This window comes from Saccoglossus kowalevskii, chromosome 8, assembly GCF_978046115.1.
Source record: "Saccoglossus kowalevskii chromosome 8, keSacKowa6.1, whole genome shotgun sequence".
In the NCBI taxonomy this organism is placed as follows: Eukaryota; Metazoa; Hemichordata; class Enteropneusta; family Harrimaniidae; genus Saccoglossus; species Saccoglossus kowalevskii.
In genome coordinates, this window is record NC_140648.1 from 38,778,322 (window position 1) to 38,803,130 (window position 24,809).

The 24,809-nt window shown below is 34.9% G+C and overlaps 1 protein-coding gene and 1 long non-coding RNA gene across 2 annotated transcripts in view; one reads left to right on the plus strand and one right to left on the minus strand.

Moving 5' to 3' along the window:
• The window catches only part of LOC102802191 (guanine nucleotide-binding protein G(o) subunit alpha-like), a 47,564-nt gene extending 26,937 nt beyond the window's left edge, over positions 1 to 20,627 (plus strand). The window contains exons 5-8 of the mRNA XM_085502588.1: positions 3,355 to 3,483; positions 4,366 to 4,495; positions 8,718 to 8,877; positions 18,287 to 20,627. Coding sequence (XP_085358714.1) covers positions 3,355 to 3,483; positions 4,366 to 4,495; positions 8,718 to 8,877; positions 18,287 to 18,477 — 610 coding nt within the window. The 3' untranslated portion in view covers positions 18,478 to 20,627. The remainder of the gene's footprint in view (positions 1 to 3,354; positions 3,484 to 4,365; positions 4,496 to 8,717; positions 8,878 to 18,286) is intronic.
• LOC146740169 (uncharacterized) lies at positions 13,985 to 14,951 on the minus strand. The gene is made up of 2 exons (XR_014930118.1): positions 14,503 to 14,951; positions 13,985 to 14,224 (listed from the first exon to the last, which is right to left on the minus strand). It is a non-coding gene; the product is annotated as an uncharacterized LOC146740169 (long non-coding RNA).
• Positions 20,628 to 24,809: the final 4,182 nt, after the last annotated feature.

The window sequence follows — 24,809 nt, forward strand, 5'->3', positions numbered from 1 at the left end:
TGCTTGCTTTTACTCTTTGTCTGCGTTACTGAAACTAATTGTCTTTGAAATTGTTGTACTTATTTCTACATGGATACAAGTAACTCTTATCAACGTGACATATTTCAGTCATTGTTTATACAGAGACTGCTCAAGCAGGATATCTTACATACAATCAAATAAATGCAAATTAAAATGTTAGATTTGTAAGTTCCACACTTCAATGGCAAGTTATGATAAACAGTAAATATCTGTATATGCTACATATACAATACAATATATGCTACAATGTTTATGTCAATGTGTAGATTAATGGTGAGATCCCAAGAAATGAATGTTTCTCTCTGGACAAGTGAGTTTGTTATTTATGTGTGAAAAATACTCTGTACACCAGTGAAGCATTGAATTGATTTCCTTCACTATGTCTAGCTAGGTGGTCCAACCCATCACTACGTCTAGCTAGGTGGTCCAACCCATCACTACGTCTAGCTAGGTGGTCCAACCCATCACTACGTCTAGCTAGGTGGTCCAACCCATCACTACGTCTAGCTAGGTGGTCCAATGCATCACTATGTCTAGCTAGGTGGTCCAACCCATCACTACGTCTAGCTAGGTGGTCCAACCCATCACTACGTTTAGTTAGGTGGTCCAACCCATCACTACGTCTAGCTAGGTGGTCCAACCCATCACTACGTCTAGCTAGGTGGTTCAACCCATCATTACGTCTAGCTAGGTGGTCCAACCCATCACTACGTCTAGCTAGGTGGTCCAACCCATCACTACGTTTAGCTAGGTGGTCCAACCCATCACTACGTCTAGCTAGGTGGTTCAACCCATCACTACGTCTAGCTAGGTGGTCCAACCCATCACTATGTCTAGCTAGGTGGTCCAACCCATCACTACGTCTAGCTAGGTGGTCCAACCCATCACTATGTCTAGCTAGGTGGTTCAACCCATCACTACATCAAGCTAGGTGGTTCAACCCATCATTACGTCTAGCTAGGTGGTCCAACCCATCACTATGTCTAGCTAGGTGGTCCAACCCATCACTACGTCTAGCTAGGTGGTCCAACCCATCACTACGTCTAGCTAGGTGGTCCAACCCATCACTACGTCTAGCTAGGTGGTTCAACCCATCACTACGTCTAGCTAGGTGGTTCAACCCTATTATATAGTGCATTATTTTTAGACAAGGTTTACAGAATTAACCATAATTCTGCATTGATAAACAACAAATGAATTTTATTTCAAAAGATCAGTTAAACTTAGCCAAGAAGCTAAATTGAAACATTTTTAGATTACGACAGTCACAGTGAAATATTAAACTTTTAAACAAGTAAAAGACTTGTTTATATCATTTGCTTTAAAAACTGCATGTGTTCAAATATATACTGCTGCTATCCTGTTTTGATGACAACACATTATAGTCCCTGGGATATCACATGCTATAATAGGTAACTCAATCTTATGACATAGCAGGGCTTCCTGAGTATTACAGATTAAATCATGAAAATTCAAAGTACAACTTTCCATCAAAATAGCATATATTCACAAACTTAAAATTGTTCAATAACTAACAAAGTCACAGGACATAGTGCAATTAAATGACTAACATTTTAAGACAAGATTTACACAATGTTTACATCGAACAATGTTTTCCCCAAAAGTCACTCCTGTCTCTCCCCACCCACTGAGAACATACCACTGTGGTGCTGTGCACATTACCATTTTTCTTTTCATTGGTGACTTCTGTGATGCAAACTAAAGTACATGTAGGTAATCACTGTTCAGTGAATTTAACCCTGAACCAATAAAAATATCTGTTTTCACCAAAATTATAATTAATTAGACATTTAGACAGTCATATAGTTATAATGTACATGTATTTAGGCTTGAGTGTATTAATGTGTTCATTGTAACAATAAAACCATATGTTCACATACACACAGTATTTTATTGTTAACTTATGCAAAAAACCACAAGGAAATGTGCAAAGTCTGAAGCACTCGTGCAAATTAAAGGACTCTGACCAAAAGTGTGGCATTTGATTCAGATTCAGCTATTAGCTATTATTGCCAGCGTACAGCACTGAATGAGTGTAAATACAAAAGATATATCATATGCTACATAAATAATTCAAAGAATACCACATTTTTTTGAATATGCACCGGAAATCTTAATAGCTCAGTCGTTAGAAGCCCCACCCTGATATGATTGATGATGTAGGGTTGAACCCCTTCCCTTGCCAACTTCCTCAATCTGTCTCTTCAACTAACTAACGTTAGTACCTTCCATGGTCAACTCCAGACATTGACTATAGCTGCACAGGCTTAGCCAAAGAGAAAGATCTGATTTCACTTATGCACCTAAGAGTTAGGCACGGTTATCTGTAGTATTTAGATTAGCATATGAATACAAGTGTGACTGGTTTACAATTTGCATAAAGGAAAAATGCAGAACCTGACCAAGAGTTTTATAATTGAAATAAACTAAATGCAAAGATGCAATAGTGTTCTTTCACTACACAGTTCAAATGAAGTTCAAAATGGGGACTTTGTTATTCGTCCATCCATCCATCTGTCCGGAGTCATATTTCAGAACCCTGTAGACCAAATCTGTTAATTCTTTGCATGTGTCTAGTACTTTATCTGGGACATATGCACATGCAGTGGTTAACTGATTAAATCCAAGATGGCTGACTGGCAGCCATTTTGTTTTTTGAAAATGTGGTATCAGATGCATGCTTTGTTAGTTTTTGGTCAAATTTGCTACATACATTATACATGTTTGGATACATGTCTTTGACGATTCATTTCACAATCAGATCAAAGATGGCCAATTTGCAGCCATTTTGTATTTTGAAAATCGGATCAAAGACAGTCGACTGGCATTCATCTTGCTTTTTTTGGTATCTCAGGATTTGTCAGTTTTCAAATTTGATACAATCATTATACATGTACATGATGATTTGTTTCATGTTTTGTATAACATTTCCCATAATTCCAGTGGGGACTATGTCATTAACAATAACTTGTTAATTTATGGTAGTCAGTTTGTCTGTAACTTTTTATGATTTGCATCCTGACCATTTTTGTTTCAGCTTGCTGCCTATAACTATGTTTTGTAGCTTGACTCTCTTGTTCTCATTGTCAATTATTGTCCATGGCCTGAATCTTTACATTTCATATTTGTTGATATGATATTTAGATTAAAACAAAAATAATTGAAATAACAATTAAAATATTATCAACATATTTCTTTGTGGATTGTCATGTGTTTGTATTGGAGTTATGCTTCTAATAGAGAAAACTTGCTAATTGAGAATTCATTACACTTTTCTAACTAACGTTCATCACTTTGTTTTCTTGTTTTCAGTTATTTTGAAAGTATGGATCGCATATGTTCTCCTAATTACATCCCTTCTGCCACCGACGTACTCCGTGCAAGAGTTCGGACAACTGGTATTATAGAAACTCACTTTAAAATCAATGGGGTCATATTCAGGTGAGTACAGGGTATGGCAGATATAATACTGTTTGTAGATCTGGTTCAGTGATACCATGACATGTGTTATCCACAAACCAATGTACATGGATAATACAGTACCATTTCAGCACAAGTGCCAGATTTTTCAGCATTGCTATTAGTTTGAAAGGTGTGTGGCATAATTTTGTAGGGGAGGGTCCTGCTAAAAAAGTATGAAAGAGAAAAAACTCTTCTATTTTTTTTAATGTATGAGTCAACTGTTGAGAATAATTAGCTACAATGTGATTTGCCTCCCACACCTAGTAATTTCACACTGTGTCAGAAATCTAAAATATTCTTTTTGATAACCTTCATGAAAATAAACTATCCACATTTGTGTGTATAATATAGAATTGACATGCTTGATTGATTCTCAAATTCAGATTTTCAAATTGTCAAAACTGCTGTATAATTTAAATTACTACTGGTAATACTAATATGTTTCATGAAATGAATATTCATTGGCTGTGTGCTTAGAGGAAAGTTTCCTTTTGTTTAATTTTAGCATTGCTTGTTGCTGTCTATAAAATAGCAATTCAAAATCCTTGAATAAAATCAATATACTGTAAAACTATTTATTTTTACTGAAATTGAATTTCACGTTTGAGCATATTCACTGTGTTTTAATTTCACGAATTTGTCAATGAATGAGTTTTATTGTTATTTTACATGTTCAGATAGATTTAATTTAGCGGATTTTACTTATCACTGAAAATAGCGAAATTCAAACCCTGTAAATAATTAGCAGTATGGTGTATTAGTAATGTCACAGTTCTCAGTTTGTTCAGCAACAAACAATGTTTTGCAAAAATAACAGAAAACTTGTTTGATTTATTTATGAGTATTTCCTTGGCATTCTAGATTGTATGATGTAGGGGGTCAAAGATCGGAAAGAAGAAAATGGATCCAGTGTTTTGATGATGTCAGGGCATTATTGTTTGTTACTGCACTCAGTGGTTATGATATGACATTGTTTGAGGACCCTGATGTTGTAAGTAACTTACATATCATCCACACATTTGCATAGCATCCACTCATTTACATAGCATCCATCATTTGCATAGCATCCACTCATTTGCATAGCATCCACACATTTACATAGCATTCACAATTTTACATAGCATCCATACATTTACATAGCAACCATACATTTACATAGCATCCACTCATTTACATAGCATCCACTCATTTGCATAGCATCCACTCATTTACATAGCATCCACTCATTTACATAGCATCCACTCATTTGCATAGCATCCACTCATTTGCATAGCATCCACTCATTTACATATCATCCACTCATTTGCATAGCATCCACTCATTTACATATCATCCACACATTTGCAGAGCATCCACTCATTTACATAGCATCCACTCATTTGCATAGCATCCACACATTTACATAGCATCCACTCATTTGCATAGCATCCACACATTTACATATCATCCATACATTTACATAGCATCCACACATTTACATAGCATCCACACATTTACATAGCATCCATACATTTACATAGCATCCATACATTTACATAGCATCCACACATTTACATAGCATCCACTCATTTGCATAGCATCCACACATTTGCATAGCATCCATACATTTACATAGCATCCACTCATTTGCATAGCATCCATACATTTACATAGCATCCACACATTTACATAGCATCCACACATTTACATAGCATCCACACATTTGCATAGCATCCACACATTTACATAGCATCCACACATTTGCATAGCATCCACCCATTTACATAGCATCCATATATTTACATAGCATCCACACATTTACATAGCATCCATACATTTACATAGCATACACACATTTACATAGCATCCATACATTTACATAGCATCCACACATTTACATAGCATCCACACATTTACATAGCATCCATACATTTACATAGCATCCACACATTTGCATAGCATCCACACATTTGCATAGCATCCACTCATTTGCATAGCATCCACACATTTACATAGCATCCACACATTTACATAGCATCCACACATTTACATAGCATCCATACATTTACATAGCATCCACACATTTGCATAGCATCCACTCATTTGCATAGCATCCACACATTTACATAGCATCCACTCATTTGCATAGCATCCACACATTTACACAGCATCCACTCATTTACACAGCATCCATACATTTACATAGCATCCACACATTTACACAGCATCCACTCATTTACATAGCATCCATACATTTACATAGCATCCACACATTTACATAGCTTCCACACATTTGCATAGCATCCACACATTTACATAGCATCCACACATTTGCATAGCTTCCACACATTTGCATAGCATCCACCCATTTACATAGCATCCATATATTTACATAGCATCCACACATTTACATAGCATCCATACATTTACATAGCATACACACATTTACATAGCATCCACTCATTTACATAGCATCCACACATTTACATGGAATCCACACATTTACACTGCATCCACACATTTACACTGCATCCACACATTTACATAGCATCCACATATTTGCATAGCATCCACTCATTTGCATAGCATCCACACATTTGCATTGCATCCACTCATTTGCATAGCATCCACACATTTACATAGCATCCACTCATTTACATAGCATCCACACATTTACATAACATCCACACATTTACATAGCATCCATACATTTACATAGCATCCACACATTTACATAGCATCCACACATTTACATAGCATCCATACATTTGCATAGCATCCACACATTTACATAGCATTCATACATTTTCTTAGAATCCACACATTTACATTGCATCCACCCATTGGATAGCATCCTCTCATTTGCATAGCATTCACACATTTACATAGCATTCACACATTTACATAGCATTCACATATTTACATAGCATTCACACATTTACATAGCATCCACACATTTTCTTAGCATTCACACATTTGCATAGCATCCACACATTTACATAGAATCCACACATTTACATAGCACCCACATATTTACATAGCATACACACATTTACATAGCATCCACTCATTTGCATAGCATCCACAGATTTACATAGCATTCATACATTTTCTTAGCATCCACACATTTACATAGAATCCACACATTTACATAGAATTTACACATTCACATAGCACCCACACATTTACATAGCATACACACATTTACATAGCATCCACTCATTTGCATAGCATCCACACATTTACATAGCATTCATACATTTACATAGCATTCATACATTTTCTTAGCATCCACACATTTACATATAATCCACACATTTACATAGAATTCACACATTCACATAACACCCACACATTTACATAGCATCCACACATTTACATAGCACCCACACATTTACATAGTATCCATACATTTGCATAGGATCCATACATTTGCATAGCATCCACACATTTACATAGGATCCACACATTTACATAGCATCCACACATTTACATAGCACCCACACATTTACATAGCATCCACACATTTACATAGCATACACACATTTACATAGCATCCACAGTTACATAGCATACACACATTTACATAGCATCCACACATTTACATAGCATCCACACATTTACATAGCATCCACAGTTACATAGCATACACACATTTACATAGCACCACACATTTACATAGCATACACACATTTACATAGCACCACACATTTACATAGCATACACACATTTACATAGCATCCACAGTTACATAGCATCCACAGTTACATAGCATACACACATTTACATAGCATCCACACATTTGCATAGCATCCACACATTTACATAGCATCTATACATTTACATATAATGTGGCATGTCATGTTCATACATTCACACATTTTCAACTTATCTAAATCACAAAAACAGTTCTATTTCTCAGCCCTAATACACGTTTCCACCAACAAAAGTGTCTGACTCAATGAATCTCACTAAAACTGACTACCAAGAAAATAAACAAAAATGTTGATATGGGGATCATAGAGGGCGATATGATAGCGAAAGCCTTGTTTTGTTGCCTGGAACTTGGTAATGTGTGATATGAGAATGAAGGCACATTTGATGGTTTGCATCTACAAATATTATGTATCCATCACATGATACTGCAAGATACATCTCAACCATTTTTGACTCCTGTGTGCGAAGCACACAATGGGAGTCTTTGCAGTTACCCTGTCTGTATGTGTGTGTGTACTTGGATTGCTATATGTTGCATGGACAAAAATACAGATATATACCTACTTCCGAGGACATACACACCTTCCGAGGACCTTTTTCATAGTCCTCGGGAAAACATAATTTATATTAATAGTTAATTCGATTATTAATACGTTTTGCGAAGCTTAGGTTTAGTATCGGGGGAAGGTATGGTTCAGTTTATATTAATATTAATATAATTGTACCATACCTTCCCCCGATACTAAACCTAAGCTTTGCAAACATTTCTATGTTCAGTCACGGGATATTCAACTCTTGTTTAATTAAACTTAATTAAAATGCAATTCTCCATTGTATTGCATTGTAATTGAGTTTAATTAAACTCCAATTAAAATGCAACCCTATATAGGAACGCGTTTTAATCAAGTTCATATCGCAACTATATTAAAAGTTAATTCAACTATATTAAAAGTTAATCCAATGAAGTCCTCGGAACATATAGCAATACAAGTACATGTATGTGTGTGTGTGTATAGTACATGTATGAGGTAATCCACAGACATGGTTTGTTTAATATTGATAAACATGCATATTGATTATCTATTATTAGCCCATCTAAAAAAATCAGATTTAAATTGTATTCATCGCAGAGATGCTCTGGAATAAATTAGACTAAAAACCATCTTAAATTTTGAATTAATTTTAATGTTTCTCCAATCTCAGCACACAGGGGTTCTTTCTAAGCTTTCTTTGATTTTTCAAGTTTTGAATATTACATAGTTTTCAAAAATGCCATGTGAAAACCCCAAAACACATTGATGATTGTTTACTGACCATGAATATGTGGTGTTATGTATTGTTATGTGTTGTTATGTGTTTTGTCAGCTTGTAAGGTGCACATCTGCTTACAGTGACAAGCCAATTTGTGTGGTCCCTAGTTATGTATCTTGCATAACATGAGATGCACAAATCCAAGTGGGAACTTCAATGTATATTTAATTCTAGTTAAAATACAGTAATTGTTTTTTTTATTTCAGAATCGTCTCCATGAGAGCTTGAAACTATTCAGTTCTATCTGCAACAATAAGTTTTTTTCACACACATGTTTGATATTATTTCTTAATAAAGTGGATTTATTTCAAGATAAAATTACAACGTCAGGAAGGCATTTAAGATATTATTTTCCTGAATATCAGGGTGAGTAAAATGGAGGCAATGAGAAAGTGATGATGAAATGCTAAAGACTTTTTAGTTCCCGTTCGGACGCAGTCCGAAAACGGGGACTTATGTTTTGACCTCCGTCTGTGTGTGCGTCTGTGCGTGCGTCCAGACCTGTATCTTAGAAATGCCTGGACCAATTACAATCAAACTTCACACATAGATCATACATGATACTATACATATGCTCATCAATTTGTTTCACGATCTGATTCAAGATGGCCGAATGATGGCCATTTTTGTGCTAAAAATCATCAACATTAAGCATTTCTCGGCTGTTTATAAATTGATTTTGTTCAAACTTGGTATATACATTAGACATTTTAGGACCTTGATGCACATCATTTTGTTTCACGATCTGATTTAAGATGGCCGAATGGCGGCCATTTTTGTGCTAAAATATCCTACAAATCAAGCATTTCTCGGCTGTTTACAGATGGATTTTGTTCAAACTTGGTATATACATTAGACATTATATAGGACCTTGATGCACATCATTTTGTTTCACGATCTGATTCAAGATGGCCGAATGGCGGCCATTTTTGTGCTAAAATATCTTACAAATCAAGCATTTCTCGGCTGTTTACAGATGGATTTTGTTTAAACTTGGTATATACATTAGACATTATAGGACCTTGATGTACATCATTTTGTTTCACGATCTGATTCTGATTTTGTGCTAAAAAATCCTACAAATCAAGCATTTCTCGGCTGTTTACAGATGGATTTTGTTCAAACTTGGTATATACATTTGACATTATGGGACCTTGATGCAAATAATTTTGTTCTTCAGATAAGATTCAAAATGGCCGACTGGCGGCCATTTTGTATTAATGAATGTGGTTCTTGTGCCATAGTTCTGACTTGCTTTCACTGATTATGTTCAAATTTTAAATATTCATTATATATCATGTCATAGATAGCCAAAAATCATCAAATATCAAGCATTTCTGGCATTTATGGATGGATTTAATTCAAACTTGGTACATATATTAGACATTACAGGTTCCTGATGCACATCATTTATTTTTCAGATCAGACTCAAAATGTCTGTCTGGCGGCCATTATGTCTTAAATGCTTTGACTGATTATATTCAAATTTTATATATTCGTTGTACATCATGTTATATATATAACAGCGTCCGGATAACTTTCGGAAATTCCGTCGCGTTTCGGAAAGATTTAATTTTCACAACTTTTGAATATTTATTCATACTTTTAGGCTAGTGAGCAGGTTATAATAATTTTTCATTTCACTTTAACTCTGTTTTTTTCACCCCTCAGACCCCTTTGAAAAGTCACTTCTGGCCATTGTAATGGCCACTATTTTCTTAATGGCCAGAATACCAACCTGAAATTTTTTAATGGTCAAAATATTGACCAGTATTTTCAAACTGGTTGTTATAATGACCACTATTTTTACACTGGTCAGAATAATAGTAATTTTTTATTTAATGATGGAGTGGGTGACAATCTATTTTTTTAATGGGTATTATAATGATCATTTTATTTTTCATTACATGAATAAAATGGTCATTTTTTTTTTCATGTCACAGATATACCTGGTAATGGCACATGGGGATTGACAGCTCTCCTCTTTTTCCTCACTCGCTTCAGTTTGCTTCAATTTTAAGCCAGTACAATTGTAGGTAAACGTAAAATACAAGATTTTGAAAAATTTGAAATATGGAATTATATATCTTGAAAAAATATGACGTTTTGGGTTAATTTGTTTTTAAAATCACAACAAATCATGCACTTGATACTGTTGACTTAATAATATATAGTATAATGCAATAGGTTATTGAACATAGAAGATGACTCGTTTTCAAAATTCGGTCTAGACCCTTATCACGGGTGCTAATGAAGTGTGTGCAAACATTGAGCCCAGGCTAGTCACCCAAAATACCATTGTACTTGATGTCCATTTGAAAATTTAACTATTATATTCATAACTATTCTTATTCATAACTATACTAAACTTGACAATCAATACAAGCACATCCTGTGACATTATTCTTGAGATAAAAATGGACTGACAATGAGACTCTGTACTACATCCTGTTCTTATAAAGGCAATGTCCAGCATTTTAATACCTTGAACAAACAAACAAGACATTCACTACTGAACCTTCGAAAAGGGTGCAACCCCAAAAATACTCAGCAACTGACTTTCCACCAAAAAAAGTCACATAAACAGCTGGTTACTCCAAAAAGTCACAGGGAGTTACTCCAAAAAGTCACATTAACAGCGAGTTATTAATCCGAAAATGAGCCTGTCTTTATGAGTGGGGTTAAGCTCAAACATAAACAAAATTCCCATTTTAATAATGACAAAAAACTAAAGTTTAGTCTTCAAATACACCCAAACTATAACATTTTAAATTGAAATACTTAACCAGTAACTTTTCATAACATGTGTTATAAACTGTAGAAGTTTATGTTGAAGGGTTGATGGAAGGTGATTTTAAAGTGGCTAAGACACAGTCAACTAAAAAATACCCATGATGCTCTGCTTTATTTTTATATTTTGCTATTTTCTCTATTATGAATGGTTTAATGTGATATGAAAATTATCTGTGAAAATATTCCACGACTACTGCATGTGTACAAAACGGTGTTGGGTGGTTCAGTAAGTTATATGGGGGGGGGTCCTAGCATAGAGCTCCATGTGTGTAGCTAGCTGACTTAGCAGTGAATGGCATGTTTGTTTGTTCACGGTATTATAATGCTGTACAATAATAGTGTTCATGCTACATGAAGTACTGGCTAAGATTTTAGCTGATGTTTTGACTAGACCCAATTGCATCCATGCATTGGGAGGGCCAGTCCTTAGCACGGGCTAAGGGGCGCTGTTTACGAACGCAAAATTTCTGCTGCTGACATGTTTCATTCTAATTTATGAAGCGAAGTGCACTGAAACACGAGCGTAGACAGACCGATTTATTTGGATGCACAGGAACAGTATATAACGGCGTTACAGAATGCAGAGTTTTATTAGTGCATGTTGTAGACAGCGAACCAAATTGGCGTTGTTGTATGCTCTACTACAGCGACCCAATCAGTGTGGAAGCGTGTACGGAGTAATTAATGACTGGTGGGATACTAGTTGACGACTTCCCCAGAAGTCGAAGATATGGTGTTTCGCATGCGCACGCATGCCGTTTTGGAGTGTAACGTAAATTGCACATGTGATATTGCTTTTGAGTGTACCAATCAACATCACAAAAATTCCCTTCTAACAACTATCAGCAAACTAGTATCGGAAGCACCACAATGGTTTAAAAAAAAAACAATTGAAAAAACTGGTTAATAAAAAAAAATAAGCATTATAAATCAATAAAACATGGAAAAGGAATGAAAAAAAAAAATATTAAGGGAGAAAAATATATGGTGGTTGTTTCGATAATTTGTGGTTGGTTTATTTCGGTTAACAGTGTAGTTATAGAACTGTACCATTGCTGTTTAATTGTTTGTTCATAATTGCTGCCTCCCTTGGGAAACAAGTTTGGGTGTTCTTAGCCAGTGCACAGACCCTCAACACTGTGGCCTGTGCTATAACTGTTGGGCCCTCCTGTGAGTGAACACAATTGGGTATAGCTGATATGCAAACATTTGGGATTCACTTATATCTTAGCCTGTACTTGGTCAAAGTCCCTCTTATGACTATGACTTGGTGTAGCCTGAAACCAGACTACTGTGAATTAGTGATGTTTTGTAATGGATTACCTCCCTGATGAGTACATTTAAATAACAATGGAAACTAGCATATCACTGGCAACACATATAAGGATTTTGGCAAATTTTCACCGTTTTGTATGAAACTATTTTCACAACAACATTAATGTTTTACAATAAATTATATCAAACATATGTATAATTTAGTAGTATTAAAACTTTTTAAGTTTTTTTGAATTAAGAATGCACCAATCTTACTAGGAATCTATTCAAATCTAACCTAATGTGTGCTATTAATAATGGCTCATCAAAGGTATTGAATTACTGAACACACATCTTTGCATAGTTTCCAAAACTAAAATATTATTTCATGCTCTGCCCCCTCTCATGTAACAGTTTGTTAAGAATACGTACATTATTTAAAATCATTTTAAAAATGTGACTGGAATGTCCAGGCCCAAACTTCTGCTGCTGCAACATCCGACCATTCCTGCATGTACATGCAATTGTTTCTCTGAGATTCTGCATGCAACCAGTTTATTTTTTGAACTGAATAACAGATTCCTAGAAGTTTATTTTGACATTTTCAAATAACACTATATATAATTTAACAATTTCAGGAATAGATTAGATTGCTTGCTATTCCATTAGAAACTCTTACTTCCAAGTGTGATTTTCAACAAGCGTTCATATGTTTAGCTAACCAAAGGGAAACAAAAGCATAGTGACAGGAAGTCAACACAGCAGAAAGTATGACAAAGGTTTACACTTAAGTAAATAATTTATAACCAAAGACCATCTATGCATAAACAACTAAAGATCTGGGAGGTACAGCTTTGCAAAGTAAAAATGTCATATGGGGGGGGGGGGGTGGGTTAAAACATTGCTTCAAACACAGTCCCTCTATCACTGTGCTTCAAAACATCATCTTAATTATTCAGCTCAGTGTACAAACACATAAAGTACAGAAATTGGATAATTAATGAAAACATTAGACAAAACAAGAATATGTAAGCAATATTTTGTTTTGTTTTTTAAAAATCATGATGTAGTGCACAGCCATACAGACTGTTTTAGTGGATAATAATATTTTAGGTTTGCAATGTCATACTCCTCCAGATATTCATCAAGTTTTCTTGAGAGGCGATTAGCTTAAGGAGGGGGCTGTGCAAAATGTTTTTTCTCCTCTTTGTTTTTGTGCTATTCTTTTTCTAGTGTAAAATATTTTTTCTCAAAGATGTAGGCGTGTAAAATTTGTTCATGTTTTTGATCTCTACAGGATTTTTTCAATAATATTTTCCTGTTAATTATTATTAAGAAGATGAAAGATTGTGGAGTGAGTGTGGGTGTGTACAAAAGGGTCAGCAAGAAGAACTATATAAGATAGCTGAAAATCATGAAATACCAGTTGAAAGATGTCACTTTTATTTGAGGGAAAACATAAAAAAAGGAATGTACAGTAACTCTACACACTTGGAACTTTCAAAATCTGTGTGCAAATGTAAAACTGATAAACATGCAAATGCTAAACCATTGCATCCATCAATACTGGTTAAACTTTTTTTTCCCCTTAACGTCCATAAATTCTGGTTCTTCAACTTCTTACGTTCCATTTATATAGTATTTCCTTTTTTTAAATTGTCATTATCTGCAAAAAATAATTCAGATTGCTATTAGCTTACAATGACCAGTTTTTAATTAAGACACTTTGTAATCAATTTTGGAAACAAAAATTTGTGGTGTCTGTGTATTTTGGCATATTTCTGTCCTCACTAATAACAATGTGGATAAAATAACATCTTGTGATATGTCAATTTTTTCCCTATGCAACTCAGATATACTTCCAAAAAGATGATACCCGGTACATTCTGATTGAAAAAATATAAATATCAAATAAAACAGAATAACATCAAATTGTTTCCTAACCGAATATATTAGGGGTTGTGCCATATATACACACAGTTCATCTCTTGAGAGACTAGGACAGTACACAGTCCCTCTGTGGACAGTACATTGCTGTACTTGGGAACCTAATTTCTGAGAACAATAGGGGGATTTAACTTCCTACAAGAGACAAAAGAAAGTTATGTAACAATGCAGCTGCATGATTTTGTCTTTCAAAGTAGGAAGCTGTGTACATACAAAATTATAGAGTCCCTCCACAATGGGAATGCCACCATGCATGTACAACTTCATCGATCCCCAGGTACTTTCACAAAATAAATAATTGTATTATAATTATGATCCAATACAATACCATATTTGCTCTAAAATTACATTTGTGGATACTAAATCATGAAAATATTACATATTTCGACCATTGAAGATCCCTGTAATTTACCTAAGTGCATGTGCTGCTAATAGAGTAATTATGTTAAGTGTAATATTGTTTCTATATTTTTTTTTCAAAATCAAAAAAATGATATTAATAAAATATAAAAACAGTTTAGTTTGAAAAGTGAAATAATGGTATTCAGATGGTTATGATTTAAGCATGACCTTAGAAAACAGGGTCATGCAACTTCTGTATGAGACAATGTGCAATGTGGGTTATAACCTCCTGTATAATCTTATTAATACATATACATGTACCTAGAAGATTTATACATCTGAAACAGTTTTTACTAGTATTCCCATTAGTCAGTGTATAACAAGTACACTATGCTATATCTGTTCTAAATATGATGAAAAATCCACTTGTTATAATGACACAAATTTTCACAGGTCATTGTTTACTTTTAGGCAGTTTTGTTTCCTTGCAGAGAAAACTTACCATTTTTGTTTACCTTTCCTGATTTCATAGTGGAATACAAATTGTTAATTTTTAGTTTCACTCGCATCAATAGAATGGACTTGGCTATTCAAGTTTTGATCAAATTTAATTTTTCTGATTATATTCCAACCACAAAATTGTCTCATTTTGTGTAGCTACACCCTGGCAGCCATGTTTGGCTTATGAAACAGGAGAGGATGTAACAGTGGTGTTGACATAGATTTATTATCAGTTTCTCTAAGGTGTTAATTTGGGTAGGGGGATTATAACTAAGGTTACATGAAAGGGATAGCCACAGTAGCATGTCCCTGTTCTCTAAGGTCTATGATTTAAGTACCATTATATAGACTAAATATTTTTTTGTCCAAGTTGAGCAAGAGTACCCATGATCAATTTGGCTGACCCAGAAATGCCTAGGACATTTACTGACTGCATATTACACCTTCATTATATTTTGTTTAAGTCTCGCCCATTTGCCCCCTGTATCTTCAAAAGTAGTGTTCATGCTACACAAAGTACGGGCTAAGATTTAAGCTAATCTCATATGTTTGAGTTCATGCACAGAAGGAAACAATGGTTAGCACGGGGTAAGGAACGCCCAAACTTATTAAGAATAGGCAAAATCTTCAGAAACTTTAACTATGAGTGCTCAGTAAGAGTAAGTAGGAAGGTTAGTTCTACAGCTATAAAACAATACCAAAGCAAATTCAGAAAGTGCAAATTGCAGAATAACAGGAAGTAGCACAGTATCTCATCATCGGTACATTTTTTCTTGAGTCAATCTCTCTATATGTGTTAGCGTTGATTGTCATGCAGGAAATGGCACACCAAAATAAAAAGTTATGAATATAGTAGTAAATCTCCTAAATGAACATTAAATTCAATGGGTTTTTTAGCCGAGCTAAGCGTTCATGCTTGTTTTGTTTTGCCTGTGCTAAGGCTTTGGACTGACCAGATTTACTCTGTACCTAGTATTTCTTAGCCTGTATTCATGCACATTTTTTTAGCACAGGTTAAGGTATTGGACCTCTTAGCCTTTGCTAAAGAGCTCTACGTGAATCTACGAATAAGTGTCTTCTGTTTATTTCTACCTTAGGTGCATACATTAAGATTCACTTCCCCTTTATATTGATCTCTACAACTCATTCAAATCAAATCAAAGATGAGCAAAGAATATTAGATTCAATTGAAATTTAGTTTAAATCCATGCTAAATTAAAAGTTATTTTGAGTATGAGTTTTACTTTTTTCTTTTGTGCGCAAAGTAAAATGAACTGTTGCACACTGTAGGCATATATCATCTATACTAGTTTACAGGAAAAAGGGATTCTGTATGGTATTTGATGTTATGGGCATAATATATACATGTATAGTTAATACATGATTACTAAATTAGATTTCCCAGTGTACAGTACACTATTGCTGGTATTGTCTGAAGAGAAAAAAAAAACAATATACATAGTCTTCAAAAATTTAAAAAAAACAAACATTTTGCAGTCAGTTAAATTATTTTATTAAAATAATTTGAAAACATTGCCATGAATGGAAACAAATTTACGTTGATGTTTTTTTGCAGATTTCAGGAGTTGGAAATAAATTTTGTTTATACTTTTCTTGTATTAACAAACATAGGAGCTAATCCTCATTAACACCTACTTGAGCTTGTTGTTTGACAATTATGAATAATAATGAAGTATTACTTACACAGTGTGCCATGACTGAACAAAAACGAAAGCCCCAAAAGACTATCCTGCTACCATGGAACTATAAATGGGTTTATAGTTCCATGCTGCTACATAAACAACAACAAAAGTATCTAATATTGTATTGAAGTCATTGTAAAATGGTAAAATAATTACAAATTCATACCTTGATGTGCCAGTTGCAGTACTGCAATCGTCCTATGATTCAACACCATCTAAATACTCCGCAGGTTATGCAGTCCACCAGCAGTCACTGGCATCAGCGTTACTATGAAATTTCACTGGGGATCGAGGCAATATTCGCGAAATTTCATTTAAGTGTACTTGGAAGCGCCAGTGAAACTTGGGAAAAATAAATTCCCACACGTATATTGAGGCTGTTTTCTGGGCCATTATATTTAGAGACATAAACAAAAATACTGGTCATTTTATGTATGTAATGAAAAATAAAATGACCATTATACTGCCCATCAAAAAAAAATGTTCATCAACTCCATCATTTAAAAAGCAATTGTAATTATTCTGACCAGTATAAAAAACATGGGTCATTAAAACCACCATTTTAAAAACACTGGTAAATATTTTGGCCACTTAAAATATTCTGGTCAATACTCTGGCCATTAAGAAAATAGTGGCCATTATAATGGCCAGAAGTGACTTTTTAAAGGGGTCTGAGGGGTGTAAAAACAGTGTTAAAGTGAAATGAAGAATTATTATAACCTTCTCACTAACCTAAAAGCACAAATAAATATTCAAAAGTTTTGAAAATTAAAACTTTCCGAAACGCGACGGAATTTCCGAAAGTAATCCGGACGCTGTTATATGTATTCAAAATGGTTGATTTTGAATACTGTTCCAGAGCAATATCTCTCAATATGGACAAGTACTTGTTTGACGATCAGATACAAATGTCAATCATTTTAATGTTAGAAAATCATATTCCTGACATGGTTATATTCCAGGTATATTACTATAAACAAAACTATATATCTTAAATTTGATAACTAACGGGGACTGTGCCATGCATGGCTTGTTTTTTTGTTTGTTCTGTTTTTATTGGGGTCTTGTTATATATCGTAATTTTGCAAAGGGCCAATTTTCAAAGTTCACAAATCATGGAAAATTAGCAGGGAGTCACAGTTAAGCTGAGCCACCATGAATACATTCCACTGTAACTTGATGAGTGGAGATTTATATGACTTATTATTTAATTATGATTTTTTTTAACCTGTTAGGTCCTGATTGTGACGTTGACGCTGCAGCTAGATTCATACAATATCAGTTCATGATACAATGCAAGAATTCATCCAAAGTGATTTATCCGCACTTCACCACGGCAACAGATACTACCAATGTTCAGGTGGTCTTTCAAGTTGTCATGGATACCATCATAAGAGAAAACTTGCAAGCTGCATCACTTTTATAGCAGTACCATTGTGAGATGGTAACTATAGACACATATATGCTGCATGTGGAATTTCAAGAGCCTAAACATTGTGAAATAATTTATTTATTTTTGTACCAGTAATATGGTATCCCACACTGCCTTGCTGATGTCAAAGGTCACACAAACTGTTGTTGTTGCCAATGGAATAAAATCACATCACTGCCACCTTTCCAAATGGAGGACTTATAGTGTGGTAGTTTTCATGTTAGATTGTATTTGTAGCTACTATCTGAAATCTGTGAATTGTGCAGTCAGTGCTTAACAACCTGCTGAATTGAGTAGATCACATGGCTGTAATAAGCAAATAAAAAAACTGCCTGTGTGTATCATCCATGTTGTATTCACTTTACAGGGTTCATGTCAGGAACATGTATATTTTTAGAGATCTATGCAAAGTAAATCAAGGGTAATTCACATATACAGTTCACTTACCAGGTTTAACATCACTTCCTGTATACCAATCATGTTTGACATCACTTCCTGCTTATCAATCAGGTAAAAATGAACCAAACTACATTAAATGTGTCATATAAATTGTATACAGACAAGGGATGATAAGATGGTATGCAACTTGTATCTGTCTATAGTGATTTCAAGAATCTAGCAGAACAGTCTGAGATAAACACTAACCAGTTCTTTCATAGATTCACTTATTTAAGTATTTGTCATGTGACTCTTCTTCAATTTTCATGATATCTTCATCACATTTCATTTAATACACCACATAGATTTCTAGATTGTGTACACTTACAATATTGATGACAAAAATTAATTTATTGTGCTATGAAATACACATATATATATTTATACCTGGGTTAGAAATAGATGTCATCGTGTAAGAACAATTTTGATACTACAGAAGATAAAAGTGAGCTGTAGCTGTACAAAGGTCAATTTAAAAATGCTACAAATGAATTACCCACTATATTCCATTTCCACTGTAGTACATTGAGGAATGTACCAATATCTAAAGGGGGTATACATTTCTGACAAATGTAACTCTGTTACAACTAAAAATAGAAATCTATTTTTTCAATAAAAAATTAAATTTATCAAAAATATTTCATTCTAATTTATTAATTCCGTCATTTCGTGTGGTCTTGTGTGGATTTTGTTTCTTTTTCAATATTGTACTTCAAAATTCTTGTTCTTGGGCTGCATGGTTCATTCATCATGTCATGTATACAACATTTGAATTCATCCACATTCACATGGACTTGTTGTAAATACATTTTTTTTCAAATCATGGGTGTATACTTTATCTGATATTTGACACAACACTTGTATGGAGTTCCCTGATTACTTCTTTACTGAACGTGTACCAGGCTTGTTTTGGCAAATTTGTAAGAATAACAAAAAAATATATTTTTCATATTTTGCAATCTGAATACCTTCAACAAAATCAACATGTTCTGTAAAAAAAATTACCAGATAACTTGAGACTCAGCTATTGTGGACACATTTCAAGAGCTGGATGCTGTAGTTGTTTTACTAATATGTTCATTGGTCTATCAATTTCCCTTTCACATTAGTGTGAGATTATACTGTACATCCTTGGCTGTGCACATGTCCATCTGAGCTATTACTGACAAAAATATAACATCTAAGAACTGGATTTTTTTTAACCATGCAGCCATAATAAGCCTTCTTATATGTATCTTTCAGTTGATTATGCCAAAACCATTATGTCAAAAATGTAAAACTTACTGAAGCAATATTCCTACTGGTCAGAAAGATGTTTCAGAGAGCACTGTTTGTGAAGTTGTAGAGAGACATCCTGGTCAGTCTGCCAGAGAGCAGCCAAACACACTCTACATTAGTAAAACAACTTTTTACTAAGAAAATCACCATTTCCATTGTCTGTAGTACCAGAACAGCATGGTAACATTAACATTCTTCTATCCAGTAAACATTAAAATCAATGTGCAGTGAATTCTGGACCATATCAATACAGGGGTAACGTTGAAGGCATTACCCGGTAAGTGTATGTAATTGCATGTAGTGTGATCATACTGTAACTTTTGAACTGCTTTTAATGAACTAAATGTACAGATTTTTAATGTGTAAAGTTTATGATTATTGCTTTATTTGACTTGAAATAAAATATTTCTATTATGTCTGCGTTATAACCTCACTGTTTGTGAATTCTTGTCCCTGTAATGCTAACATAAGAAACCCTGTTGGCAATTGTACTGGCCCATTCAAATCAAGGATGGAAATTACATATGGTAATGGCCCATTCAAATCATGGGTGGAAATTACATATAGTACTTGCCCATTCAAATCAAGGATGGAAATTACATATACTGGTAGTAATGACCCCTTCAAATCAGTGGTGAAAATTACATATGGTAGTGGCCCATTCAAATCACGGGTGGAAATTACATATAGTACTTGCCCATTCAAATCAAGGATGGAAATTACATATACTGGTAGTAATGACCCCTTCAAATCATGGTGGAAATTACATATATTGGTAGTAATGACCCCTTCAAATCAGTGGTGAAAATTACATATAGCACTGGTACATTCAAATCATGGTGGAAATTACATATACTGGTAGTAATGACCCCTTCAAATCAGTGGTGAAAATTACATATGGTAGTGGCCCATTCAAATCACGGGTGGAAATTACATATAGTAATGGCCCCTTCAAATCAAGGGTGAAAATTACATATAGTAATGGTCCCTTCAAATCAAGGATGGAAATTACATATAGTAATGGCCCCTTCAAATCATGGTGGAAATTACATATACTGGTAGTAATGACCCCTTCAAATCAGTGGTGAAAATTACATATGGTAGTGGCCCATTCAAACCAAGGGTGGAAATTACATATAGCACTGGTACATTAAAATCAAGGGTGGAAATTACATATAGTAATGGTCCCTTCAAATCAAGGATGGAAATTACATATAGTACTGGCCCCTTCAAATCAAGGGTGGAAATTACATATAGTAATGGCCCCTTCAAATCATGGTGGAAATTACATATACTGGTAGTAATGACCCCTTCAAATCAGTGGTGAAAATTACATATGGTAGTGGCCCATTCAAATCACGGGTGGAAATTACATATAGTAATGGCCCCTTCAAATCAAGTGTGAAAATTACATATGGTACTGGTCCATTCAAATCAATGGTGGAAATTATGTATAGACTGGCCCATTCAAATCAAGGGTGGAAATTATGTTTAGCACTGGCCCATTCAAATCAAGGGTGGAAATTACATATAGCACTGGCCCGTTCAAATCAAATGTGAAAATAACATAGCACTGGCCCCTTCAAATCAAGGATGGAAATTACAAATAGCACTGGTACATTCAAATCAAGGATGGAAATTACAAATAGCACTGGTACATTCAAATCAAGGGTGGAAATTATGTATAGCACTGGCTCATTCACTCAAGGGTGGAAATTTTGTATAGCACTGGCCCATTCAAATCAAGGGTGGAAATTATGTATAGCACTGGCCCATTTAAATCAAGGGTGGAATTACATATAGCACTGGTACATTCAAATCAAGGGTGGAAATTATGTATAGCACTGGCTCATTCAACTCAAGGGTGGAAATTATGTATAGCACTGGCCCATTCAAACCAATGGTGGGAATTACATATAGCACTGGTACATTCAAACCAATGGTGGGAATTACATATAGTAATGACCCTTCAAATCAAGGGTGGAAATTACATATAGTAATGGCCCATTCAAATCATGGGTGGAAATTACATATAGTACTTGCCCATTCAAATCAAGGGTGGAAATTACATATACTGGTAGTAATGACCCCCTTCAAATCAATAGTGAAAATTACACATAGTAATGGTCCCTTTAAATCAAGGATGGAAATTACATATAGCACTGGCCCATTCAAATCAAGGGTGGAAATTACATATAGCACTGGCCCATTCAAACCAATGGTGGAAATTACATATAGCACTGGTCCATTCAAATCAAGGGTGGAAATTATGTATAGCACTGGCCCATTCAACTCAAGGATGGAAAATATGTATAGCATTGGTACATTCAAATCAAGGGTGGAAATTATTTATTACATTCAAATCAAGAGTGGAAATTATGTATAGCACTGGCTCATTCAACTCAAGGGTGGAAATTATGTATAGCACTGGTCCATTCAAAGCAAGGGTGGTAATTATGTATAACACTGGCCCATTTAAATCAAGGGTGGAAACTATGTATAGCACTGGCACATTCAAACCAATGGTGGAAATTACATATAGCACTGGTACATTCAACTCAAGGGTGGCGATTATGTATAGCACTGGCCCCTTCAAATTAAGGGTGGAAACTATGTATAGCACTGGCCCATTCAAACCAATGGTGGAAATTACATATAGCACTGGTCCATTCAAATCAAGGGTAGAAATTATGTATAGTACTGGCCCATTCAAATCAAGGGTGGAAATTACATATAGCACTGGCCCATTCAAATCAAGGGTGGAAATTACATATGGTACTGGCCCATTCAAATCAAGGGTGGAACTTATGTATAGACTGGCCCATTCAAATCAAGGGTGGAAATTATGTTTAGCATTGGCCCATTCAAATCAAGGTGGAAATTACAGATAGCACTGGTACATTCAAATCAAGAATGGAAATTACAAATAGCACTGGTACATTCAAATCAAGGGTGGAAATTATGTATAGCACTGGCCCATTCAAATCAAGGGTGGAAATTATGTATAACACTGGCCCATTTAAATCAAGGGTGGAAACTATGTATAGCACTGGCACATTCAAACCAATGGTGGAAATTACATATAGCACTGGTACATTCAACTCAAGGGTGGCGATTATGTATAGCACTGGCCCCTTCAAATTAAGGGTGGAAACTATGTATAGCACTGGCCCATTCAAACCAATGCTGGAAATTACATATAGCACTGGTCCATTCAAATCAAGGGTGGAAATCATGTATAGCACTGGCCCATTCAAATCAAGGTTGGAAATTACATATAGCACTGGCCCATTCAAATCAAGGTTGGAAATTACATATGGTACTGGCCCATTCAAATCAAGGGTGGAACTTATTATAGACTGGCCCATTCAAATCAAGGGTGGAAATTATGTTTAGCACTGGCCCATTCAAATCAAGGATGGAAATTACAAATAGCACTGGCTCATTCAACTCAAGGGTGGAAATTTTGTATAGCACTGGCCCATTTAAATCAAGGGTGGAAATTATGTATAGCACTGGTCCATTCAAACCAATGGTGGAATTACATATAGCACTTGTACATTCAAATCAAGGGTGGAAATTATGTATAGCACTGGTCCATTCAAATTAAGGGTGGAAATTATGTATAGCACTGACCCATTCAAATCAAGGGTGGGAATTACATATAGCACTGGCCCATTCAAATCAAGGGTGGAAATTACATATAGCACTGGCCCCTTCAAATCAAGGATGGAAATTACATATAGCACTGGCCCATTCAAACCAATGGTGGAAATTATGTATTAGCACTGGCTCATTCAAACCAATGGTGGAAATTACATATAGTAATGGCCCTTCAAATCAAGGGTGGAAATTACATATAGTAATGGCCCATTCAAATCATGGGTGGAAATTACATATAGTACTTGCCCATTCAAATCAAGGGTGGAAATTACATATACTGGTAGTAATGATCCCCTTCAAATCAATAATGAAAATTACACATAGTAATGGTCCCTTTAAATCAAGGATGGAAATTACATATAGCACTGGCCCATTCAAATCAAGGGTGGAAATTATGTATAGCACTGGCCCATTCAACTCAAGGATGGAAATTATGTATAGCACTGGTACATTCAAATCAAGGGTGGAAATTATGTATAGCACTGGCTCATTCAACTCAAGGGTGGAAATTCTGTATAGCACTGGTGCATTCAAAGCAAGGGTGGAAATTAGGTATAGCACTGGTCCATTCAAATCAAGGGTGGAAATTATGTATAACACTGGCCCATTCAAATCAAGGGTGGAAATTATGTATAACACTGGCCCATTTAAATCAGGGGTGGAAACTATGTATAGCACTGGCCCATTCAAACCAATGGTGGAAATTACATATAGCACTGGTACATTCAACTCAAGGGTGGCAATTATGTATAGCACTGGCCCCTTCAAATTAAGGGTGGAAACTATGTATAGCACTGGCCCATTCAAACCAATGGTGGAAATTACATATAGCACTGGTCCATTCAAATCAAGGGTGGAAATTATGTATAGCACTGGCCCATTCAAATCAAGGGTGGAAATTACATATAGCACTGGCTCATTCAAATCAAGGGTGGAAATTACATATA